Source organism: Ursus maritimus, unplaced genomic scaffold, assembly GCF_017311325.1.
Source record: "Ursus maritimus isolate PB19 unplaced genomic scaffold, ASM1731132v1 scaffold_6, whole genome shotgun sequence".
NCBI lineage: Eukaryota > Metazoa > Chordata > Mammalia > Carnivora > Ursidae > Ursus > Ursus maritimus.
Window position 1 is genome coordinate 51,169,221 of NW_024426774.1, and position 20,700 is coordinate 51,189,920.

Consider the following 20,700-nt stretch of genomic DNA (forward strand, 5'->3'; position numbering starts at 1 on the left):
AGCTGCAGAGGCCCCTGGCCTGTCACTGTGTCTTTTCCCTTCCTTACCTTCCCTAGCTGTGCATGGCTTACTGCTAAAGGGAGGGGATGGTGGCAGGAGAGAGTGGACCAAGGTGAGGGCCAGGAACTGGCACACCTATATTCCGGCCCTGGCCCTGCCGCTAAGTAGCAGGACTAAGGCCACCTAGGCTTTTCTCGGTGCCTCAGTTTCCCATCTGGCCCAATGGAGATTGTAATACATGGCCTGCTTACTTCACAAGGCTCTCAAAGATCAAAGCAGGTTTCTGTAGTTCAATCCCAACCTGGAAATAGATTTCCTTAACTGCACAGGTTTTAAGAGATTTGTTTTTTTAAAGTTTGTTGCCTGAATTTAAAAATAAGGAGATTTGGGGGCACCTGGGTGACTCAATCGGTTATATGTCTGACTCTTGATCTCAGCCTAGGTCTTGATCTCAGGGTTATGAGTTCAAGCCCTGCATTGGTCTCCATGCTGGGTGTGGAGCCTACTTAAAAATCAATCAATCAATCAATCAATCAATCAGGAGATTTCACAGAAAACTCCAGCTTCTCTTGGAAGTCAAAAAACTTGGTAACCCTCAGCCCACCTTCCTCCATGGCGATGGGCTGGATTTGAAGAGTGGCTGCTTATGAGCTGGGGCGTGCACTTCTGGTTGGTGCAGTCCCCAACCCGTGGTCCTTCTGCCAGCAAGTCCGTGTCACTGGCCTCTGTCTATACATTGTGTTATACCTGGACAGTTTCCCGCTTTTGCACAATCTGTCTGGTCCCTGTTAGCATTTGGATTTAATGCCCTTGATTTCAAAAAGATATTCCAGATTTAGAACTTTATGCTAAATTAGGTATCCTACAGATACTGAGGATTTGGGGGGGGATTATGGATGGAACCCTATACCCATCACATACCTTTCATGTGCTTGGTGCTCTGCTTATCATGTAACCCTCCCCTAAAGCATGAGGGAGATATCAGCCGCCCTTGACAGGTGAGAGGACAGGGTTTCACGGAGATCGTGGCCCGTGTGAGCCAGGGTTGGAGCTAACCTGTCGGACTGTGAAGGAAGACTGCATGGTCTCCATGCACAGTGGATGTGGTGGCGCAGCCCCTGCCCCTGCCCCCGAAGCTGCCTGTATGTATTTATATCCGCAGTAGGCGTGTAGGGAAGGGCCCTTTGTATGACTTGCAGTGGTGTAGTCTTTTTCTCTTTATAAAATACTTTTACATAAAACTACAGAATATTTTGGGGTACTTTTTTCTCTTCTCCTTTAAAGCAGAGTCACCCCCTTTTCCCCCAGTGTCTTTTTCAGAATTAATATTAAGCAGATAGAAAGAAGCTGTGTGCAGAGTCCTACCTTGGCATGGGGTTATTTTTCCTCCCGGGGCCACTGAAGTACCTCCTGTGTCCTAGGGCTCTGAGGAGCTGTTTAAAAACCACTAGTTGAATCTTAATTTCTGCAGTTGAGAAAATGGAGGCCAAAGAGATCCAATAGCTTGTCCCATGTTGCCCATACTGTTTTATCTGCTGGCTAAATTCCACTTTACTGGGTTCTCTGTCTGATGCTTCAGAAAAGGTTCTGAGGGTTATTACATGCTCATCTTCTCTTCCTTGTGTCATTTGAAGAGAAATTGCATCAAGTCAACAGCCTTCATTGGGTTAAATCTTATTTTAAAAGGGAAACAAAGAGTTTGTAGGGTGGAAAAGTGGAAGACAAGAGCAGAATATGGGTCCAGACGAGGTTTTCCCCATTTTAGTATCCTCTGGTTCCTTTCATCTCAGACAAGTGGAAGCCATTCCTGAAAGTGTAGTTGGGACTTCTGTTAGGAAATGATATTTCTTTTACCTGTAGGAAATAAGCAGGTTGAAGTTTTTTTGTGGCTAGGATCTATGCCCAATATTAAATATCCACCCAAGCCTCTTTGGCAGCAGCTCCAGAAACCCTGTCTCAGCCCGTGCTGGGCTTCTGTTGTCTCTTAGTCCTGGCTCTCATCGTTCTCATTGTCTGCCCAGCTGTTTCCCATCTCTGTGCACAACGCTCTGGAGATAGTCACTGTGGTGTTTTTCTTCTCTTGCCCGTTACCTTATCACCCCCACCCCTCGCGGGTCAGGTCTCAATTCATTCAGAGCAGCCCCTGGGGCCTGATACTATCTAGCATGATTCAGTCTTTGAGACAAAGCCCGGAGAGGTACTACATACGTGTCGGTTTTCAGGAGCCCCATCGCTGGTGCTGACAATCATGATTAGGCTCCCAAGGAGGTTCTGCTTAAAGAGCTTCAGCCATGAAAATGACGTGGAGGCCCATGATCTCTTGTTGGTGTCAGAGGTGAAAATTTTTAGAGATGATAGAATTCTCCCTCTGTATATAAATTCTCACTTGTCTGCTTCTCACAGAAGAGAATTAAGCACTTTTGTCCTCTTTGCTTGAGAGGTAGAAGTCCACGTGACCTCAGTAATTCATCCGTGACTCTGATCCTGTGCTTATTAAATAAAGCCTTCCATCAGGAAGGTGCTGGAGAGCAGCTAATCCTAGGAGTTTAAATGCTGAAGGATCTATAGAGAAATGTAAATTAAAATCGTAACGAAATATCACTATACACTAGAATGGCTAAAAGAAAAAGATTAACAATACCAAGTGTTGATGAGGGCGTGGAACAGCGAGAACTCTCATGTGTGGCTGTTGGGAGTGCAAAATGGTACAACTGTTATGGAGAACTATTTAGTAGTTTCTTATAAAGCTGAATAAATATTTATGATATGTCCCAGCAACTCCATTTCTAGTTATTTGCTCAAGAGAAATAAATACTTACGTCTACAAAAAGTGGACTTCTATATGAAAGTTTAATTTATAACAGCCCAAAGTAGAAACACTGCAAATGTTCTTTAACAGGTGAGTGGATAAACTAATTGTGGAATATCTATATAATAGAATACTAGTCTGCAATTAAAAAAAAAAACAACCAAACTACTGATACATGTAGCAATGAGGATAAATCTCAGAAATATTATACAGAAGAAGCCAGACATAATAGTATATACTGTATGATTCCATTTACTCTGGAGCAAGCAAAACTAATCCATAGGACAGAACGCAGATCGGAAGTTACATGAGCTAGTATGGGAAGGAGCAGATGCCTGCGGAGAGGCACAAGGAACTGTTCACTGCCCTGGACTGATGGAGGTGATGGTGTGTAGTGTATAATGTATGAAGGTGTGAAAACTCATCAAACTCTACACTTAAAAGGGTGCATTGTATTGTATATAAAGTTGGTTTAAAACATTTAAAAAGATGAAGGATATAGTCTGCACTCTCCCACTAACTGGCTGTGTGTATTTTTGTAAAAGGAGCTTAATCTCTCTACATTTCTTTCCTATCAGGAAAATGAGGACAGTGGGTAGTTCATCTACCTCATTCAGTTATTGTGAAAATATAAATGAAATAATTTATTTTGAAATGCCTTTGAAAAAGTATAAAATCAAATACAAATGCTGGGTAGGGGCAAATTCCATAAACTCCTCTTTAGGGAAGGGAAGGGAAGCAAGAACTGTGATAACCAGTGTATGAGCCCTATATATATATATATATATTTATATATTCACTTTGTGTACCACTGGCTGTGAGACTTCCTCCCCTGGCCATCAGTAAGATGAGAGGTTAGACTAGATCAGACGGAGGAGACTCAGCCTTTCAGATGTGTTTCCTTTAGCTCTGTAGTGTCAGCCTCTCCAGCTTTAATTTAAAATGTGATTGTTGCCTGGATATTTCACATACGATTTTGGGTTTCCAGCTTATCTTTAACACTAGCAGATCTGGGCTTATGTTCCCGTGGCACAGCGTACCTGGAGTTGTGTAGTGGCTGTTCCTTTATATGAGCCATTGCTTCAGTTTCCCATGGTTCCTCCCCCACCACTTTCCGTAGCCTTTTCTATTCTCTGTAGTAACAGTAAGAGGGAAGTTAATTAATTTTTGAGGGCCTTCTGCATGTTAGGCACTATTCTAGGGCATGAGGATACAGAGGGGAACCAAAGAGACGAAAACCTCTAATCTCATAGTGAGTGACAAGTACCCACCCACATCATTAAAAATTAGGGGGACTACCCTATGACCCAGCAATTGCATTACTAGGTATTTATCCAAAGGATACGAGCATAGTGATTCAAAGGGGCACCTGAACCCCAATGTTTATAGCAACAGTGTCCACAATAGCCAAACTATGGAAAGAGGACAGATGTCCATTGACAGATGAATCAATAAGAAAGAGGTGGTATATATATATATATATACAATGGGATATTACTCCGCCATCAAAAAGAATGAAATCTTGCTATTTGCAGTGATGTGGACAGAACTAGAGGGTATTATGCTAAGTGAAATAAGTCAGTCAGAGAAAGACAGATACCATAGGATTTCACTCGTGTGGAATTTAAGAAACAGATGAACATAGGGGAAGGGAAGGAAAAATAAAATAAGACAAAAACAGAGAGGGAGATAAACCATAAGAAACTCTTAACTATAGAGAACAAACTGAGGATTGCTGGAGGGGAGGTGGGTGGGGGTGGGGTAAGTGGGTGATGGGCATTAAGGAGGGCACTTGTGATGAGCACTGGGTGTTCTATGTAAGTGATGAATCACTAAATTCTACCTGAAACTAATAATGCAGTATATGTTAAATTGAATTTTAAAAAAGTTTTTTAAGCAAAAATAATTTTAAAAAATTAGGGGGAGAAATACCCAAGAGTGCTCTATATATTTTAGGGAAAGTGGGAGAAACCATGTTTCTTTGTGGAAGTAAAAGGATATTCCGACCTGTTTAAGGGGCTAATGTGTGTCTGTGTCAAAATTATCACGGCGATTTCACTTGCTTACCTCACATAATGGAATGAATCCTTTTTCCCTTTGTGATTCAATAAGTTCATGAATTTTCCCCCAAAATGGATTCCAGTGAAATCATAGGGAATATCTTAGCGTTTCAAAAAAGAACGCAAGTAGGCCGAGAGACTGGCACAGATACCAGTGGGCAGATTGGCACAGCTCTGCTGCATGTTAGCTTTTCTTACCTCTGTCCAAACCCTCCCCAGCGCGGCTTTAGGTTTTTCCATTTAATCAAGGTCTTGGGATGCAACTCAATCTGAAGTAAGCATCTCTATTGCCAGTCTTATAGTTGCCTTCTTCGGTAACAGCCTGAGCTCTGCTTAGCTGTGGCTGAGAATCTTCGTACCCTGGTCTGTACGGCGGCCCCGGGCCTGTGCTAGAGCGGTACCTCGAGTGGTGCTCTCACCCCTCTTCTTTCTCACGGAGTAACTTACATCTCTAGTTGGTCAACTGCACACTGATAGTGACCAACATCTTTAAACTGACACATCCTAGCAGCCTTTGAATTTGATCAAGAAGCTCTGACTTACATGCTTCTCACCTGCAAATAAGCCCTTTTGTGGGCATGGAAGCTAAATCACGTGGTTCCATCTGTGTTAGGCATACAGGCTCATTGCTTTACCTTTAGCTCTGTGATGGTCACAGGCTTTGAGAATCTTGGCTGGCTCTTCTCAGCCCTTTGTGCTTGCTTGATCTTGATGTAGGCATATGCCACATTTCTTCAGTTTCGGCTGGAAAGGTCATCTTGCTACCTGGCAAAGAAAACTACACTGCTCCCATCTGGTGGCAGTTATCTCGGATTGGTGCATCATCAACCTGCTTCTGAAGGGACTGCCCCCACTTCGGTGGTTCCATGTATCACAGAACTGCAGACATGGTCCTTCCCAGCTCATGTTCTACAGCACTGTCGGATGTCTCCTTCGTATTTAAAGGGGCTGTTACACAGGTTTTCTCTAAGATGAGTAAAGTGGAAAGAACATTGTTTGGACAGTCAGCAGAGTGACACCATTTCAGGTTCTGCATAATTAGCCAGGAGACTCCTAAGCCTCACTTTCCTCTGCTCGTAAAGCAAGATGGTCAGATTTAATGCTGACTAGAAGCACTACTGATGCAAAGTCTGTAGTTCTGTAATTTTTTTTTTTTTTTTTTAATTCAGATACCTGAGGCATCTGGGTGGCTCAGTCGGTTGAATGTCAGCCTTCAGCTCAGGTCTTGATCTCTGGGTCCTGGGATTGAGTCCCACATCGGGATCCCTGCTCAGCGGGGAATCTGCTTCTCCCTCACTCTGCCCCTCTGCCCTGCTTGTGTGTGTTCTCGCACTCTATCCCAAATAAATGAAATCCTTAAAAAATATTCAAATACCTATAAAATGAATACTCACTTGGACTGTTTACAAAATAATTATGAATACACACAGATATTTTATAATTTATATTAGCATTTCTAATTCTGATTGAAAATAAGACGCATCATGAATTTAGTACCTTTTTGGGGAAAAGAAGATTAAGTACTACTGCATTCAATGTACATATTTATTACAAGAAAAATTCTGATAGCCTAAAAATTCCAGTGTAAAAAATACACATCTTAAAATTGAGATTGTGTGTGTGCGTTATAAGACCTCTACTCGTCAGTACATGGTAGGGTTTCAAACAAATTTTTAAAGTAAATTTCTAGAATTAAAATTGACGAGTGAGCAGTGTAAGCCGACTGTAAAGTATTGCAAGAAAATGGAAAATGTTACGGAGATACAAAGATTCAAGATGACTGTGGAAATTAAAGACTTTATGGCAAATCTTAGTGTTTACCTGACTCCTGAAGAAGGACGTTGTGCTAGGAAATCTACAAACATGCAGGCTCTGGTAAACATTATCAGAATGCACACTTGGAACATTTGAGCCCATTAACATTTTTGTAAACACAGAATTATGTGTGTATTATATGAAAACATGCAAGAGTGCTTTATGATTAAGGCTCTCTTTGGTTACAAGCTGCAGAAACCTATCCAAGCCGACTTGAAAAAGGATACACACTGTGACCAGGAAATGGCCATGGACATCAACAGACAGGTGCTCAAGGCCCGGGGGCCTTAGAGGATGTAGAGAGATTCAACAGGACTGAAGTCTTCCGCCTCAAGATCTAGAGTCACTGCTTTTGCTCTGTATCAGTTTTGCATGTGGCTGCTAGCCCCAGCATTGCACCAGAGCCTCAGCTCAGCTTCCCACACTGGTGACTTCTCTCTATGTTCCTCTCCATCAGTTAGTGATCACCCGTGTGCAAACAATAGCCTCACAACTTTTTTTTTTTTTTTTTTTGCTACCCAGGTCAATGCACAGGATAGGTCAAACTAAATTATGATGGTGTATGAGCAGGCAGATGGACTAAGTGCCCAGTCTAACTGCTGCTTATCCCAAAGCCAGCAGCTTTGACAGCTTTGCTGCACCTTATCTGTCTATAAGCCCTGTTAACAATGGCACTGAACACCTTCTACAGTGTTTGGGGAATGAGATCGAAGGAAGGAGTTCTAAGAATCTGTGGAAATGCTAAGGTGTAACCAATCCAGAGCATTTAAGAATTTCTGTTAGAGTTATATAAACATTGTTAATGAATTTTGGTCTTTAAGAGAAAGATTGGTGTGGACATTAGAACATCTGCCCAGTAATTGAGTTATACTTTCCTGGTGTCTGCTATGGCAGGGAGCACTTTCATATCTATATTTTGTGTCTTCTCCATAGCCCATGAGGTAGGAAAGGCAGGAGGACTTCTCAAGGTCAATTGTTAGATCTAAGTTGGGGGAGGGGTGAGGAGGGTTGAAAAGGAAGAGAAAGCTTCTTGAATTTGACGTTATTATAACAATTATTAAAATAATTTCCAAGCCTCTCTGGTTAAGTGCTGGATTTAATTTTTTTTTTTTTTAAGTTCTTGGTCGAATCTAATCTCTTTGAGCCTCTGTTTTCTTTAGCTGGTAATAGTCTTTAAGAGAAAAATAACACCCAGCCTCATAGGATTGTAGTAAGAATTAATTAAGAGCTCAAAGTGCCTAGGTCAGCGGTTAGAATGTAGTTCTTTTTTCTTCCATCTGTTTGTTCATCTATTTATTTGTAGGTTTTTTGCAAGATAATTACTGTTCTTCTTTCTTCCTGACATATGTGTTTAGGAACAATTTTTCTGAATCTTGCCACACAATCCCATAGCAATATCCCTGAGTCCCTTGAATCCAAGAGTGCCTTCTGGGCCAGGCCCACCCTCAGGTCTAGCTGATGATGGCATCAGTACCATTAACAGTGACAGCACAAAGCTGCAGCCACCGTAATTATCTGACGGACTTTTTGAACACGACTCAAAAGAGCTTGTATGTGTGTTTCCCTCACAGGTGGATTTGCTATCGTGTTTCTGGTGAGGACAAGCAATGGAATGAAATGTGCCTTGAAACGCATGTTTGTCAACAATGAGCATGATCTCCAGGTGTGCAAGAGAGAAATCCAGATAATGGTAAGGCTGCCCCTCAGACTTGGGATTGCTTGTCTAAAATGTGTCCTCTCATAAGAAAGGTGTTGGGGGGTTTGGGGAGGCTTGTTCCCTCCCTGAGATGGCAGGGGAGTCTCAGCACAAGATGAGGATGAAGAGACACGGGGTGGAGCATGCTTCTCCCGTCTTGGTCACCCTTAGCTGGAAGGTTGGGGAGAAAGGAGCATATTGAGAGAACTGACCAACTTTTAAGGTCAGAGAAATGTTTGCGCGTCGGGAAAAGTTTATTTCATAACTTCATTCCCAGAACTAACTGTGGAGTTTAATCCAGAAACCTTAGCTGTCCAGTGAGCCTCTTCTAGTCTTGTCTACTGTCATTTACCAACCCTGGTTTTCATCCGTCTTGAGCTTCTCTGCATTCCATGAACATACCCTTCCATACCTTTATATTTTATATGTGTAGTTCTTTCCTTCAGAAATGGTTTTCCCTTTTTTTGGACTAGAAACCTCTTATACATACTCTATGATTCCATGTATAGAAGTCCAAGAACAGTGATCTGTGGTAACAGAGATCAGAAAGTGGTCATTTGAGTGTGGGAAATTGACTAGAAGGAGGCATGTGGGAACTTCCGGGGCCATAGAAACGTTTTGGGTAGTGGTCATACAGGGCTATACAAGTGTTAGAACTCAACTGAGTACCTTAAGATCTGTGAATTTTATTATATGGAAATTATACCTCACATCTTAAAAACTTTGTTTTTACAATTCAGATACATACTGTGTTTAAAGAAAGAGTTCCTGTTAGAGGTATATGCGGAAATATTTATAGATGAAATAACATGATGTCTTGAAGTTAATGAGTGGATTTAGAAGAGAAACAAAATTGGCAAAGGGTTACGATCAAAGCAGAGCGGTGGATACGTGGGAGTTTGTTAGTCTCTTTCACTTCTGTTTGATATTATACATTAAAAAACTTAGTCTTTTTTTTTAAGAGAGAAGGAGAGTGTGACTAGGGGGGAGGGGCAACGGGAGAGGAGGAGAGAGAATCTTTTTATTTTAAAGATTTTATTTATTTATTCGACAGGATAGAGACAGCCAGCGAGAGAGGGAACACAAGCAGGGGGAGTGGGAGAGGAAGAAGCAGGCTCATAGCAGAGGAGCCTGATGTGGGGCTCGATCCCACAACGCGGGGATCACGCCCTGAGCTGAAGGCAGACGCTCAACCGCTGTGCCACCCAGGTGCCCCGAGGAGAGAGAATCTTAAGCAGGCTCTACACCCAGTGTGGAGCCCAATGCAGGGCTCAATCTCATGACTCTGAGATCATGACCTGAGTTGAAATCAAGAGTCAAAGGCTTAACTGACTGAGCCACCCAGGCACACCCTTAAATAGTCTTTTATTCCTTTGTGTTTCCACAATACCTTTGTTTACACCAATTATATTGCTTAACTTGTTATCTTATAAGTAATTCTGCCATCAGAAGGGAAGTTTTTTAAAATCAGGAACTTTATATTCCAGCAGACTGCTTGACGTAAAGTAAATACAGCCGATCCTTGAACAACAAGGGGCTGGGGTGTTGACTCCTGAACAGTTGAAAATCCTCATATTACTTTTGACTCCCCCAAAACTTTACCGGTAGCCTGCTGTTGACTGCAAGTTTTACCAATAACAGTCAACACATATTTTGTATGTTATATGTATTATATACTGTATTCTTACAATAAAGGAAGCTAGAGGGAAGAAAATATTAAGAAAATCATGAGGAGGGGCAGCTTGGTGGCTCAGTGGGTTAAGCGTCTGACTCTTGATGTCAGCTCAGGTCTTGATCTCAGAGTTGGGAGTTCAAGCTCCACACGGAGCCTACTTAAAAAAAAAATAAGGAAAAAATCATAAGGAAAATACATTTACAGTACTATACTGTGTTTAAGGAAAAAACATGCATCTAGAGTTGCACAGTTCAAACTCGTTCAAGTGTCAGCTATGTTTAATAGACTTTGGATGAAATGAATGTATGAATAATGGTAATATCAGATGCAAATATTCACCTAGAGGTGATGATTCCTTTATGCCCTGATTTTAATGCTTTCGTAAAGAACAAAAAGAAGTCCAAAAAATGGGTGAAGGTGGCATAGTAGGAATTCCATGACGCTTTGCTTGCCCCGTCCCCCCCTGTGGAGTTGCCCTCTCGGGCTACTTAGAGTAACTAGCTGTACTGTAGTTGGGTTACTGAAAAAGACCTCAGGATTTTAGGGAGCCTGGTGCTATTTTAGATTCCAAAAAGCTGAAACCATTTGAGAAGAAACCATTTGCTGGGAGAAATAAGTGTTGCTGTCATCGTTGCAACACAAACAAAAACCCCAAGGCTCAATCAAACACACGGGGCCACCTGGATCTGTCCGCAAGGCACCAGTGCGCGCAGACTCTCACGCCACAGGGCTCCCAACAACCAGCCTCACTGCATGTCCCTCCACCAGCCACTAGGTTTTCTGGCTGCTTCTCTTTGCCCCTCCTCCCCTTGTCCCTGCCTCACTGAGCTCTCTCACACACACTCTGTTTCCTGTCTTTGCTTCTGCTGTTTCCTCTGCCTGGAATGCCCTTCTCATTCATTTTTCTGGCATTATGAAAGTAATCCCATTCTTTAACTTTCTCCCACTCATTCAGAAACATGTTTGAGGGCTGGCTCTGTGCGAGGCAGGTGTGGAACTGGGAGGGCACAGGTCCCTTATGAGCTCACAAAGTAACACACCTGATTGGGAACTGAGTTACATGAGTTCACGTTCTGGCCCAGCTGTATATTAGCTGTGAAAGATTTTGTTCTGTTTTGAGTTCATATTTTTTCAAAACTTAAATAACTCATATAGGTGAACTAAGCTTGTTCCCAAAAACTTCAGGCAATTCCCTGAGGGGCCCACCTCTGTCACTGCAAGGTCCCAGAACAATCACTTTTTGTTGATTCATTTGATGTGTTTCAAAAGAACGTGCTGATATTGCTAGTTCCTGATTGTTTTCTCCATTTTAGGCATTATATAGTATGGGAAGTAAAAATTTAGCCCTCTTTCATCCCCTGCACACCCTTCTCCCCAAATACCTGCAATCATGCTCATCTCCCATTCTGCGGCAACAGCAGTTAAGTTTTGGTAATATATTAGTTAGGGTAGTATTAGTTTTTACATGTACGAAAACACTGCTCTTGCAGAATCTTCCGGTGGACTAGGATTACTGTTCCTTTTCTGTATAACTCTCTTTTCACTGGAATTAATAATCTTTTTCAATTTTTTGATCTGTTTTTTCTGTGTACTCTTCAGCAGTTTAACTCCAAACTCTCCTTAGGCTGTAGAAATCATTTTTTAAAATACTTTTAAATGCATTTATGTGTTCTGTCCATTTTATCTTGGAAAAATCTCAGTCTCCTAACTCAGTGAAATCTGGATTGGTTGCTCTCTAGGCCTAATTTACAGTCTTATCTTGGAATTTCTTAGTCATTCCCTTTGCCTCGCTTTTTTGTTAGATTTCCTGACTCGTTTTTGTTTTACTTCCTCATTTTGGTGGAGCTTATCCTGTGGTAGCTTCCTTATGCATGGTAGGTGAATTTTTGAGATCTTGCAGGCCTGGAAGTGTCTTTACTTTATGTTCACACATGTGAAATCTCGTATATAAAGTTCTGGCTCAGGTTATCATTTCATTCAGATATTTGAAAGCGTTCCTGTACCGTATTTTAGCTTTCATTGTTGTGCATAGGAAGTCCGAAGTCATTCTAATATCGGCCCTTTGGGTGTGACCTGTTTTTTCTCCTTAGAAATTTATCAGTTTCCGCTTTGTTTACACTGTTATGAAATATCTTGATGATACACCTTGCTGTGTGCATTTATTTTTTATTAATAAATGGTGTTCCCACGTAATATAGAGATTTCTTGCATTGTGAGAAATTTTAGCTTGTCTCATTTGGTGATTTCCTTTTCTAATATTCTTGTTTTCTCCCTTTTATTTTTCATTTCTTTGGGTTTTTTTTCCCCTCCACGTTCCAGCAGATTTCCTCAGCTTTACATTCCAACCACCCTACTGAATTTTTTATTTATCAGGCTTTTTAATTTCTAAGACCTTTCTGTTTGTTTTTGTTTTGTTTTGTTTTTAACTTTGATGAAGTCCAGTTTATCTGTTTTTCTTTTCGTGGAACATATTTTTGGTGTCATTTCTAAGAACTCTGCCTACCCCTTGATTCTGAAGATTTTGTCTTTTTTTCCTAAAAGTTTCACAGTTTTACATTTTATATTTACATCTGTGATCCATTTTGAGTTAATTTTTAGGTAAGGTGTGAGACTTACATGGAGGTTCATTTTTTGCCTCTGGGTATCCATTTGCTCCAGCACCCTTTGTTGGAAAGGCTATCTTTCGTCCATTGAATATGTTTGTCAGAAATCAGTTGGGGATATTTGTGAGGGTCCATCTCCAGACCCTCCTTTGTTCTATTCCCATTAATCTATATGTCTGTCCCTCTACCAATACCATATAACCTTGATTACTGTAGCTTTTTAATAAATCTGGAAATCAGACTGATTTCTTCTACTTTTCCTAAAATTGTTTTACTTATTCTAGTTTTTTTGCCTTTTCACATAAATTTTAGAATAATCTTTATCTACAGAATGTCTTGCAAGTATTTTGATAGGAATTCCATTAAACCTGTATATGAATTTGGGGAAAATTGACATCTTTTCTGTTTAGTTTTCCAGTGAATGAACATGGTGCATCTCTCCATTTATTTGTATCTTTGATTTTTTTCATCAACATTAAGTAGGCTTTGTACATGTTCTTAGATTCAGACATAGATTTTTGGTTTTGTTTTGAGTGGTTATAAATGGTATTGGATTTTTAATTTTGGTGTCCATGTGTTTATTGCTAGTATGTAGAAAACAAATGGATTTTTCTTCATTCATTCATTCATTCATTCGTTCATTCATTCATTTTAGAGAGAGCGAGTGCAGGTGTGGGGAGGGGCAGAGGGAGAGGGAGAGAGAATCTCAGACTCCCTGCTGAGTGCAGAGCCCAGCACAGGGCTCAATCCCACACCCAGATCATGACCTGAGCTGAAATCAAGAGTTGGATGCTTAACTAAGCTTATCACCTAGGTGCCCCAACCAATTAATTTTTCTGTGTTTATCTTTTATCCTATAGCCTTGCTAAATTTATTTACTAGTTCTGGAATTTTTTTCTAGATTCCTTAGGATTTTCTACATAGACCATTGTGTTACCTGCAAAGAGAGGTGGTTTTATTTCTTCCTTTCTGATCTGTATCCTTTTAATTTCCTTTTCTAGCATTCTTGCATCAGCTAGAATTTGCAATACTATGTTGAGTAAGAATGGTGAGTGGACATCCTTGCCTTCTTTCCAATCTTAGGAGGAAAGAAGATTTGCACTATTAAGCATAAGTTTAATTGTAGTTTTAAAAAACAGATATAAAAAATAAATTTGAGAAAGTTACCCTCTACTCCTATTTTTCTAAGAGTTTTTATCATGAATGGGTATTGAAGCTTGTCAGATGTTTTTTTCTCTGCATCGATTGATATGTTCATGTGATTTTTCTTCTTTAGCTTTCATATGGTATATTACATTGACTCATTTTCAAATATCCAACCAAACTTGCATCCCTGCAATAATCCTCACTTGATAGTGGTCTATAATTATTTTTATATATTTTTAAATTCTATTTGTTAATATTTTGGTTAGGATTTTTACATCTGTAGTGAGGGTCAGTGGTCTGGTTTATTAATCTGTTTCTGGTTTTGGTATTAGGGTAATTCTGGCTTTATAACATGAGTTGAAAGTTAGAAACTGTTCCCTCCTCTTCTGTTTTCTGGAAAAGATTTTGTAGAATTGGTGTTTGTTCTTCTTTAATTAAGCGTTAGTTGGAATTCTCCAGTAAAACCACGTGGGCCTGGGGATTTCTTTTTTGGCAGTTATTAAGTTACAAAATCCGTTTCCTTAATACTTATGGGGTTATTCAGATTATCCATTTTATATTAGGTGAGTTATAATAGTTTATATTTTTGAGGAATTGGTCCATTTCATTTAAGTTAAGTCAAATTTATGCAATGTAGAGTTAGTTGTTAGTCGTATCCTTTGATGTGTGCCGGGTCGGTGGTAAAATCCCTGATTCATTTCTGATATTGGTAATTTGTAACTTATTTCTTTTTTTCTTTGTTGGTATTGCTAGAGGTTTGCCACTTGATGTTTTGAAAGAACCATCGCTTTGTTTAATTGATTTTCTCTATTTTTCCATTTCTCCTTTCATAGATTTTTGTTCTTATATTTATTATTTATTTCTTTCTGCTTGCTTGGGGTTTATTTTTTTCTTCTTTTCCTGGGTACTTGAGGTGGGAGTTGACATATTGGCATGTCACTATAATCTAGAGTTCGTAGTTTATGTTAAGGTTACTCTTGGTATTATACATTGAGTTTGGTATTGTGTTATGGTTTTGACAAATGTATAACATGTTATCTACCATTATAGTATCATACGGAATAGTTTCACTGCCCCAGACATTGCCTGTGCTCTGCCTGTTGATCCCACCAAATCCCCCAACCCCTGATAACCACTGATTTCTATTTTACTGTCTCCATAGTTTGGCCTTTTTTAGAACATCATATAGTTGCAGTCATTCAGTGTGTAGCCTTTTCAGATTGGCTTCTTTCACTTAATAGGCATTTAAGTTTCTTCCATGTTTTTTCATGGGTTGATAGCTCATTTCTTTGTAGAGCAGAATAATATTCCATTGTATGGATATTTCACAGTTTATCCATTCGTCTATTGAAGAACATCTTGGTTGCTTCCAAGTTTTAGCAATTATGAATAAAAGCTGTTATAAACATCTGTGTACAGGTTTTGTGTGGGTATAAATTTTCAACTCATTTGGATATATTGCATAGATTATCAACTAAGCAATTATTTTTTCAATTCTGAGGATTTCTTTTTGTTTTTAAGCCAGTATCTAAATTTTTATTTTATTTTAATTTTCCTCTAACTTTTAAAAATTGTGGTCAAAACCACATAACTTAAAATTTAGCATCTTAACCATTTTTAAGTGTACGGTATTATTAACTGTTGGCACAGTGTTGTACAGCAGATCTCTAGAACTTATTTAGCTGTTTTATAGACCTCATGTAAGTGGAATCATATAATATTTGACCTTCTATGACTGGCTTTTTTCACTTACCATAATATCCTCATGGTTCATCCATATTGTAGAAATGACAAGATTTCTTTTTTAAGGTTGAGTCATATTCCATTATAAATAAATGCCACATTTTCTTCAGCCATTTATCCATTAGTGGATGTTTAGGTTGCTTCTACCCCTTGGTTATTGTGAATAATGTTGCAGTGAACATGGATGTGCAAGTATCTCTTCAAGATCCTGTTTTTAATTCTTTCGAATATACCCTGAGAAGTGGGGTTCCTGAGTAATATGGTAATTCTATGTTTAATTTTCTGTTTTCCGCAGTGGCTGTATCAGTTTACATTCCTACCAACAGTGCACAAGGGTTCTAATACCTCCACGTCCTCGCCAGCACTCGTTATTGTCTGTGTGTGTGTTTGCTTAATAATGGCATCCTAACAAGCATGAAGTGTTATCTCCTTGTGATTTTGAGCTGCATTTTCCTGATGTTTAGTGATGTTGAGCATCTTTTCCTATACTTGTTGGCCATTTCTTTGTATAACTTTTAAATATTCTAATTAATGTTATATATATTAGCTATATATTATGTCTGTTATAGACATATTATATGTGTATATATTACATAGCATATGTTATGTATTATATGTTCATGTTATATATATATATTTTATATATTAATATGTTATATACATATATAGTGTGTGTGTGAAGATGGAAGTCTGGGCTTCCCACTTGGCTTTTGCTGGCATGTCTGCGGGGAGGGGCTGCAGTTTTTTCTGTGATTTTTGGCTGGAAAAGAGTAGTTAGTGTCTATGAGTTTCTGTCTTGCCAGGCTGTCCTTTTCCTGGGTTTGGCTAAAGAGACCAAGCTTTTATTGGGGCTTTTTTGTCTCCACCCATTGGTGTTTTTAACTTACCAGTTGCTTCAGTTTCCAGTCTAGGATTTATGGGACAAAAAGAAATCTCAGGCAGCTCACCACCATTTCATTCCTTGGGTTCCAAAGTTTCTAGTCAGTCTGCTTTCTGTCCACATTTCAGGCCCTTCTTATTGTGCTTTTTAAAATCTATACTAGTGTCCAAAGTATTTAGTTGTACTTAGAAGGAAGAATAGGCAAGAGCACATCTACTCCATTTTCCTGGAAATGGAAGTCTTCCGTTTGTGCTTTTTAAAAAACAAACTCTTTACATCATTTCCTAAGGCTTTAGAAGGAAGCAGAGATGAAAGCAATTCAACTTAACTTAAAAATTTTTTTTCCTACGATTTTAATCAGAAGCCCTATGTGATGTTTTTAACCCTCCTAGGCTCAGACTTCTGCCAGATAGAGGCCATACCCACACCCTACCTCTCTCAGACAGTGTCAGAGCTGTGAAAGGAATTGGAGGAGGTAACATGCTTTCTCACATGCGTGTTAGTGGTCAAAGAAGCAGCATCCTCTCTGCACTGACAGCAGAGTGAGGATGTGCCTGTTGCACCTACCCAAACTCAGAAATGGTTACTAGTCTCACTAGAGACGTTTAATTTTGATAGATGCCGTGTACCGTTTACCGGAGTATGGTAGGAGTCCTTTGATAACATCTGGGATGTGTACCCTGATGGACCAAAGGGATTTTGGTTTCTGACGGACAATTGGAAGTTGGGTTTTGGACTTCAGATTCCTTGACCTAAAGGCAGGAAAAGGTGAATTATCTTCAGACTTAAAGGAATAAGAACTCAAGCTCAAGCTTGTGCCAGACGCTCAGGTTCTGTGTTCACGTTTCCTGGCCCAGATGGATTCCATTCGCAGTGAGCTTGATAGTGAGGACACTGAGCTGCCGCCAGTGACGTTTGAAGACTTGATTTCAGCAGAAGAGATCTCAGAAGATTTGAGGGAGGAAAATGTTTCCATATTCCTACAAGAGAGGAAGGTAGATTGTGCACAGTAGGGACATCAGGCTTGATGGGGGACAAGAATCTGGAACAGATTATTTAAAAAGATGCTTTGATGCTATTTTCTGTGTAAGAAAAGATGTGTGTGTGTGTGTGTGTGTGTGTGTGTGTGTGTGTACACATCCATAATACATACTGTTTGGATTTGCCTGAACAAAACACTGAAAGGATGAGAGAGAAGGAGAGAGGGAGGGAGGGTGAATGGGAGAAAGGGAAAGAAACAGGGAGGTTTCCCTATAGGGGATGAGTACTGGAGTAGAAAGTAATTTCGTTTTTTTTTTTCTTTTTGAATGTTAATATATTACTTATTTTAGAAGTAAAATAAAATTTTAAGCTGTTTTGTAGTTCCTTGGATAAGTAAGCAGGGATCCAAAAAACTTACAGGTTGGGTAAGAGCAGGCCATGTCATATCAACATCATGGCCTCTTTGGAAAGGTTTCTGGATAGGAAACTTAGTTGAGTGCACTAGGTCCAGGGTCTATGGATTGTGTCATTTGGGTAAGGACACTCATGAGAGATCTGTGAGCAAGTTGGATAGTGTAGGCTGGATGCCAGGAATAATAGCTACTGTGTATAATGGTATCTGACCTGTGGTTTGATATTAATTTGGAGGAAACCTTCTGAGGAAGAATGCCCTACAGCTTACCATTAGTTTTATGTTATTTTACATTTAGCAGATAACTTGGTTAAAGAGAAGACACAGTTATCAATTTTGTACCTAATATAAAGTTGGAAGATATAACCACTACATTGTGTAATAGAATCAGGATCCAAAATGATCCGTATGAATGGAGCAATGGACTGATTCTAATGAGATGAAATAACAAGGCAGGTCATACTCTTGAATTTTTATTTTAACAACTTCACAAGCATAGTTCTGGAAGGCAGAGATTTAAAGCAGTGTAAAATGGAAAAAGAGTTAAGTATTTTAGTGGTCAATTAACTCAGTATGAATGTGTAGTGTAATTCAGCTGCCAAAAGAAAAAAATGCCATTTTTAGCTACATTAATAAAATTAATAGTAGGTGACGATGCTGGTCTACTCTGCATGAGTCAGACCACACCTGGAGTATTCCATTCATTTCCTGGGGCCATTCTTGTCAAAGGGACATAGACAAAGCGAAGCATTTAAGTGGTGATGCAACCAAAAAACATGTCTATGGAAGTAGATATATTTAACCTAGAGAAGAAAACATTTAGAGCCTAATTAATAATCTTTCAATTGTTTAGAAAGTGGAGAAGACGTCTTACTCTTTTTGCTCTGAAGAGGACAGTCTAGGAACAAGAGATGGAAGTTTCCAGTTGGATGTAAGGAAGCGTACAGTACAGGCTGTCTGCATTTGGGCTGAGGGTCCAAAGAAGTGGCATTATTGTAAGAAAACTGCTTGTCCAAAGGCTCTAGAAGGGATTACGATTCGAGCTGCCTGACTGCTCTAGATCAGTGCTACTTAAAGGACCTTGTTTTCTTTGTCTTTCCCTGGCTGTCTTTCCCTAGCTCCTCATACTACTTTTCTTTGTAAATTAAGATAAAATTCACCCTTTTAAATATAATTCAGTGATTTTTAGTATATTCACAGGGTCATTTATCCATCACCATGTATCTAATTCCAGAACATTTTTTTCCATCATCTCTGAAGGAGACCTATCCCTGTTAGCAGTCATTCCTCATGCCCCCCTTGCCACAGTCTTTGGCCACCGTTAGTCAACTTTGTGGTGTATATTCGGGACATTTCTTATAAATGAAATAATATAATATATGGCCTCTTATGACTTCTTTCACTTAACATAATGTTGATGGTTTAACCATGCTGTAGCATGGATGAGTGCCTCATTTATCCATGTGATAGTATATATGAGTACCTTTTTCCCTTTTCATGGCTGCATAATATTCCATGTGCGTATATCACATTTTGTTTATCCTGCTGGACATTTGGGTTGTTTCCACTTTTTGGCATTATGAATAGTGCTGCTGAGGACATTTGTGTACAAGTTTTTCTGTGAACATTATGTTTCCTTTCCCTTGGGTATATACACAAGGATGAAATTGCTGGATCAAGTACAACTCTGCTTTTTGAAAAAATGCCAAACTGTTTTCCATAGGAGCTGCACTATTTTGTATTCTTCCAGCAACGTATAAAGGTTCCAGTCTCCACATCCTTGGCAACATTTTTTATTGTTTCTATTTTTTGATTACAGCCATCCTTGTGGTTTGGAGTGATACCTCATTGTGGTTTTGATTTGCATTTTCCAAGTGATTAATGGTATTAAGCATCTTTTCATGTGCTTATCAGCCATTTCTGTATGCTCTTGGAGAAATGTCCATTCAGATCCTTTGCCAATTTTTACATCGTGTTGTCTTTTTATTGTTGAGTTTTAAGGGTTCTTTATATAGCCTGGATCCTTATCAGGAGTATGGTTTGCAAATATTTTTTTTTCCATTCTTTGCATTGTCTTTCATTTTCTTAATAGTGTTCTTTGAAGTGCAAAATTTTTAAATTTTGATGAAGTGCAGTTTATCTGTTTTTTTTCTTTGATCGCTTGTGCTTCAGGTGTCATATCTAAGAACTATTACCTAATCCAACACCATGAAGATTTGTGTGCATATTTTCTTTGGGGAATTTTTAGATCTTCAGTCCATTTTGAATTATTTTTTGTATACGGTATGAGGTAGGGATCTAAATTTTTTCTTTTGCATGTAGATAATCTAGTTGTCTCAAAATCATTTTTTGAAAAGACTAATCTTTCCCTCATTGAATTGTTTTGGCACCCTTGTCAAAAATCAATTGGCTATAAACGTATGGATGCTATTCAGAGGTTGTTGTGCCTGAATGTAAATCCAGGAACTATGTTCCTCGTGGGTAAAATATCACTAGGAAAAGAAACAAGTCAGCTTAGTTACTTAATTGATTTATGGCCTGGAGCAAGTTTCTTATCTCCCTATGGGCTGGTAACAGTTTACTAACCAGCACACTTTTGTGGGCCACACCTAGCACTGCTCTAAGTGTTTGCTGCTTTAAATGCCACTGAGGAATAGCATCCTGGGCCCTTTCCCTAGATCTACTGGATTAGAATCTGCTTTTAAACAGGATCCCCAAGTAATTCATATGCGTATAAAAGTTTGAGTAGCACTGTTCTAAATCAGATTTTAGATGACTTGAAAGATCTGTTCAGTAAGTACGGGATTAATTAATGAGTAAGACTCTGGAAACGGAGAATCAATGTGAGTGTGGAGGAGAGTGGTATTTGAGACTTGTTAC

General features: G+C 39.4%; 1 protein-coding gene across 34 annotated transcripts in view; it reads left to right on the forward strand.

Moving 5' to 3' along the window:
* AAK1 (AP2 associated kinase 1) overlaps positions 1-20,700 on the forward strand; it is a 163,319-nt gene that overhangs the window by 68,342 nt on the left and 74,277 nt on the right. For all 34 annotated transcript variants that reach the window (XM_040623349.1, XM_040623353.1, XM_040623354.1 and 31 more), the window contains exon 3: positions 8,256-8,374. In XM_040623349.1, coding sequence (XP_040479283.1) covers positions 8,256-8,374 — 119 coding nt within the window. The remainder of the gene's footprint in view (positions 1-8,255; positions 8,375-20,700) is intronic.